Consider the following 7,971-nt stretch of genomic DNA (forward strand, 5'->3'; position numbering starts at 1 on the left):
TAAATTTCCCAGCATCCCGGAGAGTGTAGCCAAATCTCAGCAATAACTTATTTAGCAACTGGGTATTTTTCACTTGGGCCGCATCCATGATGGCCTCCATCGGTGGGACCAGCACTAGCACTGTCCGTTCTTGAGACGAGTGAACTGCTCTGGGCACTTCACCCAGTCCTTAATAGACTTCGCTACTTCAACCTGTTCAGAGCACGCTTGGCCATCTTTCGTCGCTAAATTATAGAGAGAAAATGGCGCTTGACGCGTATCTAACGTTAAGTTCCTCAGCCAACGCAACGTCTGATCCCGTAATCCCTAGAACTCCGAGTTCCAGACTCCCGAATCTGGAACTTGGTTGCACGCCACGGCTTTGTCGTGACACACCAAGAGCACACAACTTTTGACTGGCGGCGCGTCGCTCGCTCCAGCCACCGCCAAGCGCCACCCAGTCAGTCTCTTGAACTAGCGATAGGTGGTTGGTTGGCTGGTTGATCGATCGATGGGCATGAACGCGACGGACGCCGAGGCCCCCGAGGGCGCCGTCAAGTACCGCCTCGTGGAGGCCGAGGAGGTGAGCGACAAGCCGCAGCAGGCGCCCGCCTCGGGCACTGCCAAGCCCAAGCGCAAGGGCAAGCTCAACTGGTCGCAGTTCCCCATGGAGGGCGAGGACGCCGAGGCTGCGCCCCAGGCGGACGCACCGACGTCCACGTCCACCCGAGGTGGACACCACGCCCGCGGACGTGCACCGCGCGGCGGCAGCGGAGGACGCTTCGGAGGACGCCGCCACAACGGAGACAGCAACGGCTCGTACTTCAACGGCGTGTACGTGCCCACGCCCGACGTCAAGGTGACGGCGCAGTGGGCCAAGAACCAAATGTGCGTGTTGCAGCCCATTCTCGAAACTTTTTCTTTTAATTTTAGGTGTGGTATCCCATTTTCTCTAAACGCCGTTTAGAGAAAATGGGTATGTGTGTGTGTTTAGGCTAGTGCTCACCGAGTTTTGTTGCCTGTTGTTGCCAGTGAGTTCTACTTCACGTCGGACAACCTCGTGCGCGACATCTTCCTGCGCCAGCACATGGACGTGGACGGCTTCGTGCCGCTGGCCTTCGTGGGCAGCTTCCAGGCCGTGTACTCGGTGCACCAGGACTACGCGTCGCTGCTGGAGGCCGTCAAGCAGTCGGAGACGCTGGAGCTGGACGAGCAGAACGAGAAGATCCGGCTGCGCGAGGGCTGGCAGAAGTGGGTCTGGCCCAACGCCGAGGGCGGCTACGGCGTGCCGCGGTACATTAAGCTGGCGGACAAGGAGGCGACCCCCGCCGAGGAATAGATCGAGAGGTGGAAAGCAGCACAGCACAGGTGGACCGAGAGAGGAGAGAGGGAGCTGACTGGGTGGAGCGGAGTGGAGTTGCATGCATATTGCCGACCAACCTGCCACGCACGCGCGCAGCCGTCGACGAGCGAGGGAAACCGACAGAAAAAAGTAGACTACCCAAGATACATAGAGCACAAGCTACCAGGAAACAAAAAACAGGAAACAAAAAAACGTCAGAAAAGTAAACTCGAGAAAAACCCACGCACCCCAGTGGCTTTGCGTTGACTGTGCTATGGGCGATGGTGTGACGCTGGCGATGGTGACAATGGATGCTGTAGCAAGTACTTCTGTCTATGCTTTTAGCAGAGAGCTTATCTTCAAGGTTCCACAAGGTTGTCATCTCTTCATTGTTCCCTGTCAGAAATTGGAGGTGAACAAACGATGTTGTTAACAGGATTTGGAGACGTGGACAAGTGTTTGCCTGCAATATTTTTAGTTGTCCTCAGCCCGATGCCGTACACTTCGTGCTATCAAGCAACTGGAGTAATGACAGGGAGCAGGCTTCGAGGACCACTGACGTGCAGCTACTGCTTCATCAGTAATTCATTATCTCCTCTATGTCCGTTTTACCGAGCACTGGTTTGACCGCTAAAATGAAATGTAAAATCGACGCCTGCAGCCGACATACACACAGAGAAATGTAAACACCAATGGGAAAGTAGCGAGCCAAACATACACATGAATCGTACCAAAATGAACCACCCGAAAGCATAAAGTCATAACCATCCAGGCCATTAACTTCCCCTGGATGAGAGACAGCTGGGTCTTCAATACGAAAGCGAGGTGATGAAGTGCGCTCATGCCACAGTGACGCTTGATTACCGCAAGCAACTGTACGAACGATGCAATTTGAAGTAGGCCAAAGATGAACAGGAAAAAGATCTTCGAGCCAACATTTTGAATTGTGACGCCAGCCATTTCAGTGTGGTACCGAGCGCTGGGGAAATGAACCATTATCAAGACGTAGCAGCAATATAGTAGCGGTGCTGCAGCCTTCAGGTATGAAGTGACGACAAGACACTCCATCGAAAACAGTGCTTCTAGGGTTTCTTGTAATATTGTCCTGTGCTTTGTAAATGATTGCGATCTTTTTGACGAGCCAAAACTCCGTGTAGTTGAGGACAGGGTTCTACTCGTTGAGTTAATTGCAATCGTCTGGATGGCTTCCACACGATTCCGTACCCAAGGTAGACGCATGCGAGACGACTTGGTGAAAAAGAGGGCCCCGAGTTGCAGGGGCCTGCCGTCGTTCTGCTCGAAACACTGCGTCCGTGTGGGATTTTGGCTAGAGCTTTCAAGAGATCCTTACCCTCCAGAGATAATTCGTGAGGAAGACACGAATGCTCCCGAATACCCGAGCGGGCCTGCTTCTCAAACTTTTCAGATTCTCGGCATAACGAATGAAGTGCACTCAGCAAACTATCACCAGCCGGAATCCTATCATTGTTGCTGTGAACAACCTGTCTAAGCCTCAATAAAAGCGTGGCGGTTCGTTTGTGCAGACCGTACAGCATATTACCGGTTTGAAATAAATCGGTCGAAGTGATTGCCACAGCACTAATGAAAGATGATGCGCTCTGCATGTATGTAGACACGTAAATTGCATTAAAAAAATCCACCGCAAGATGACAGCCTCTGGGGCCATATCTTCCATGTGTGTTGCACACCGTAACACAATATTTTTTAGCAACGTTTTGACCACGGGTAAGCGAAAGATTACAGGAAGCTGATATTGGGTCCCTTGTGCGACTCGAAACAACGTTTCATTCGCTGGATACGTCACGGCCATGAGATTCTGAGCAACCAGAAAGCAAATGTACTGAATGAGCTGTTTACGACTTGCGGTGAACGGGCCAAGTCATCGTACAGTTTGCCTCCTTTTTCAAGTTTTTTGTTGTTTTTAGTGGCAACGGTACCTTAGCTGGATAAGCACTGTATAGTGGGAACGTCTGATAAATGGGCAGCACCGACCTGAATAGGTCAGACTCCAAACACGTCAACCGTGTAGCATAAGGAGCGCTACTATTGGGTCGCTTGGTGAAGTTGGTCTAATGGCATGTGCGAATATGTGAGTATCACATAGTGATACCTCGCTTTTTACACTTCAGAGAAAAAAGTTGAGTTCTCGTGGCTCCAGGTAATCGTCAACATTCTATGTCGTCTTGTGACATTTGAGCAGCTCATAGCTTCGAGACCAATCGAAAGAACTGCTACTTCAAGATGGCACCGGTATTGCGCCAGGTGTCTTCCAAGACGTCTGTGAAGTTGCCGTAGCCAAATATGGTCGTGTGGCCTAAAGGTAGCTGAAGTAAGTGGTCGATTTTGTATTAGTGCTTAGTTCCCCCGCTGCTGGTATTGCCCTAAGCTAATCAGTGGAGCGAGCACTGACGAATACGCCGAATGTGTTGGATGTAGTGGTTAGTATGGCGTCAGTGGTGCGCTGATCACGTTTTGGTACTTCACGTGAGTAACCGTCTGTGCCGCCAACAGCCCAAAAGTGTTTTCGGGACTCGCCGTCCTCAGTTTACGGCATTTTCAACCCGACTTCCGAAGAAGGCTGATCGCATTCGTCTGCTGGAGGTGACCACTCTGCTGAACCAGTTGAAGTAGTGCATGAAACAAAAGCAAATATTTCTCGAATCGGATTTCTACGTGTACTAGCTCAAACAGAATAATAACACTCCTTCTCGATTCCAAAATGCAGCTGTAGCAGAACTTCTGCAAAGTATTCTATGGCTCCATGCCAGCAGTAACATGTTCTAGGAACGCGTGGCGAATCAACATGACTGTTCTAAAATCACCTGTCGCGTCAGCTTGCTCCAAAGCTTCGGCTATATTCCAGTGAAACTGATTTTGACTCAGTAATAGATGCACGACATCGAAGTATCCGCCTGAAATTGCGCGAGTTAGAGCGTCACATCTTTCTCCAGCTGAAGACAAATGGCCATCATTATCTGTAATCTCACTCGCTTGATGCGCTGCGAATTCCACAACCTCATAATGACCGTTAGCCGATGCTTCCTCCAGCATTTCCCATGCGGCATCATTGCGTTTCTCGCTTTCATCAATTTCAGGAAACAAGAACTGCACAACGTCAAGATGCCCATTCCCAGCAGCAACCGCAATGGCATCGGCGACCTCGCCGTCGTAGTCTCCATCAACCTCAGGCAGCAGCAGTTTTAGCGCCTCAATCTGCCCATTTGCAGCTGCAGCACTCACAGCCGCCTCCGATACGTCGCAGTCATACTCGTCCAGTAATCTCTCGAGCCACTCTATCTGCCCCGCTCGTGCTGCTGTAACGACAGCCTCGCTACCAGTCATTAATAGTTCGTGGATATGTTCGACAACATGATTCAACGCTAGAATTTCGACAGGGAGGCATTGCTTCGTCATAAAATTTCGCAGATCAAGTGGAATCACAGCAGTATCGCAGCTTTCTTCTCCTTCTTCGCTGCTGATCTCTTCACTATCGAGAAAATAATCTTCTTCATCTTCTTCAGTTCCAACTTCGCGTGAGGGTAGTCCTGCCTCATCTGGTATGCATGTTGCGGACGCGATCGCTTGTCTGCTACGTGACCCGCCGCCCTCAAGCGCTTGGGGATGGAGCCTTCTCCACCATCCATTGGTCGCGAAGTTAGGGGCAAATCAGAACTTCAAAACAAAGGGTTGCGATTTATATTGGAAGTGTCGAATCATGAATCATGTTGCGCTGCTGCATAAACTACGAACTCCCATATTATGGGAGTTCGTAGTTGAAACCACTGGTAATATAACAGCTTGTGAGTTTGCAAAAATACGTGCCCAAGAACAGAAATTACAGCAAATACGTATTATTGCTCAATACACAAAATACAATTATTGTTGTTTGTCAATAATATTGACATATTGTATATTCTACAAATAAAAGCTTTTTTCTTGTGGTTACCTATCTCCAGTGATGGCCAAAAATACATTGCTGGGCATTGTAAAAAAGTAAAAAGCACGCAATATCTACTGCAACTACTCTCCGGTGCTGCAGTAAGTACTGCAATACCTGGTTTGTTTGCAATACTATTGCAATACTACCCCTCAACACTAGCGTCGCTGCTGCCGTTGCCCCCCTTCATCGCCTGGGATACCATGTCGGCTAACAAGTTCGCGCCCAACTTTGGAGGCCCAGCTCTCATGACCACACGCCTCGCAGTTCACGCCAAAAGCGCTCGATGCGTAAATCAGCGGGACCTTTGGATATCACCTTGAAAAGGGATCCCGGAATCGCTTGAAAATAAGTACTGCAATATCCGGCGGCGCTGCAATACGTATTGCAATACCCCAGAGCGCTTGCAATAAAGTATTTCTACTGGTATTGCAAAATGCCAATACCCGCAATCCATTTTTTGGCCATCACTTCCTATCTCGGACGCGAGGTCACTTTGACGTAAGCTTCTTGCAGACCTCATATTGGGTAGACAGCAGTCCAATGACAGTGCCAGACCTCCCCGGGTATTGCTAGCGTCCACAGTGTAGAGTTATTTCGCGCAGAAATTGTACAACCAGACGCATTGCCTATCCGTTCGTGCAGCTTCAACTCTTGTGTATGTGTTGATCTCTTGTGCCCTTTAGTCCAGGCAAATGACAGTCTCTTCAAGCTCGCACCGATTGGCTTTCGTCGTACCGGAGACCTTCCTGCCGACGAACATAAAACCGATAGCTCCAGTCGCGCCGATCAAGGCATCCATCCACCAGGCTAAACGTCGTGAGTTGGGCCAGCTGACAACCCAGAGGTTGTGTTGCTCCCATGAGCATCAAATCGCAGCTTCTGATCTGTGCTTGCGACGGCTTCACTTCCGAATTCGCTCTCAACCACCAAGACAGCCCCCCACCTTATCTTCACCGGGTTGAGAATGGTTACTCGCAACTGGGCATTCGCTGCCTTTGTCGCTTCTGTTGGTAGCCTGCTGTCGGCCGCCGAAGCTCGACCCAACATATTGGTCTTCTTCCCAGACGAGCTGCGCTTTGACTGGGTCAATAACGGTACCGACACGGACTTCTTGCAGACCCCCAACATCGACAGCATCCGCGAGCGAGGGCTCCACTTCAAGCGCGCCATCACCGCGTCCCCCGTTTGTGGGCCTTCGCGCGCGTGCTTTGCAGCTGCGAGCCACTACGAGGAAGTGGGGGTGCTCACGAACCGCTACAACTTTCCTATTAACCGGATGACGACCTACTACAAGCTGCTGCAGGAGACCGGGTACCACACGATGGCGGTCGGTAAACTGGATTTGAACAAGAACGACACACTCAACAGCTTTGGCTGGAACCACGAAGGTAATCTGCATGCTGCCGAATGGGGTTTCTCCGACATGGTCAACTGCGTCGGCGTCTTCGAGTCGTACTTCCTGACGGAGCCGTACCCCAACGGCTCGTACGTCGAGCCGTACACGGATTATTTACTGCAGCACAACGCTACGGACGTTTTCCTGAACGACACGCACGCTCGTACGGACGGTGGCAACACCAAAATCGGCGACCCTCGTTTTTACAAGGATACGTACCCGAATCCGCTCCCTGATGATCTCTACAATGACAACTGGGTGGCCGAGCAGGCCCTGCGTTTGCTGAGCGAGAAGCCCGATGACAAGGCGTGGTTCATGATCGTCAACTGGAACGGTCCTCACTACCCGATGAGCATCACGGAGAGCATGTACGGTCGAATGCAGAACCGAAGCTTTCCCCAGCCCATCGACTATACAGGCAACTTCACCGCCGAGATGCACAACCGCACGCGTGCCGACTACGCTGCCATGATCGAGAACATCGACTCACATATTGGTCGCATCCTCTCCGCTGTGAACCTGAGCGAGACGCTCGTCGTGTTTGCGAGTGATCACGGTGAGATGCTTGGTGACCGCGGTCTGTGGGCCAAGGACGTCCCATTCCAGCCGTCGGTGAACGTCCCGCTGATCATTGCAGGCGACGTCGTCAATGCCTCGCTGCTGGGAACGTCGACGAACGCGGGGGTATCGCTCATTGACCTCGCTCGCACTTTCCTGGACATTGGCGAGGTGGAAGATGTCCCCGCTCAGATGTCGGAGGCATATTCCTTCCGCTCGTTGCTCGAGGGTGCTCCTCACGAGAAGCGCGTACTTCGCTCCGCACTTGGCACGTGGAAGCTCTGGTTTGACGGTCGCTACAAATACGTGATCGGCTACAGCGACGACGAGCCTATCCTGTTTGACGTGGAAACAGACCCGCACGAGCGTACGAACCTCCTGCTTTCCACGAACACGACCGAGCTTGCTCACTACGCTAGCATCATCCAGTGGCTGCTGGGTAAGGGGGACGTCGTAGAGTAGAACACATAAGTGACCGTGCCGTAGTACTTAAAGTACTTTTATGGTACTTTCAAGCATGGTGTATTGGCGATGTCGATGAGTACTTGCAGCACTATAATTACTTTTTGTATTACTTAACCCCTCCAAACCGGAAGCCCGAAAGAACATCTAAACTGCATATGCAGCGTAATTAGACTTGGTGTTTGAATACAAAAATGGTTAGGGGACCGCTGGCCGGTGACAATAGCGTGCTAATAGTGCATATCGACAGCAGTTCCCGGAGCTATTCACGAG

At 51.2% G+C, this 7,971-nt stretch overlaps 2 protein-coding genes across 2 annotated transcripts; both read left to right on the plus strand.

The window, feature by feature from the left end:
- Positions 1 to 490: 490 nt before the first annotated feature.
- On the plus strand, positions 491 to 1,318 carry IUM83_02457 (RNA-binding protein LARP/SRO9; the record flags this gene model as incomplete). Its single annotated transcript, XM_067926375.1, has 2 exons — positions 491 to 867; positions 1,012 to 1,318. The coding sequence occupies 2 exons, from the start codon at positions 491 to 493 to the stop codon at positions 1,316 to 1,318; spliced, it is 684 nt and encodes a 227-aa protein (XP_067796739.1).
- A 4,928-nt stretch (positions 1,319 to 6,246) lies between these two features.
- IUM83_02458 (DUF229 domain-containing protein) lies at positions 6,247 to 7,698 on the plus strand (the record flags this gene model as incomplete). Its single annotated transcript, XM_067926376.1, has 2 exons — positions 6,247 to 7,046; positions 7,203 to 7,698. The coding sequence occupies 2 exons, from the start codon at positions 6,247 to 6,249 to the stop codon at positions 7,696 to 7,698; spliced, it is 1,296 nt and encodes a 431-aa protein (XP_067796740.1).
- Positions 7,699 to 7,971: the final 273 nt, after the last annotated feature.

Source organism: Phytophthora cinnamomi (genome assembly GCF_018691715.1).
Source record: "Phytophthora cinnamomi strain GKB4 chromosome Unknown Contig16, whole genome shotgun sequence".
In the NCBI taxonomy this organism is placed as follows: domain Eukaryota; phylum Oomycota; class Peronosporomycetes; order Peronosporales; family Peronosporaceae; genus Phytophthora; species Phytophthora cinnamomi.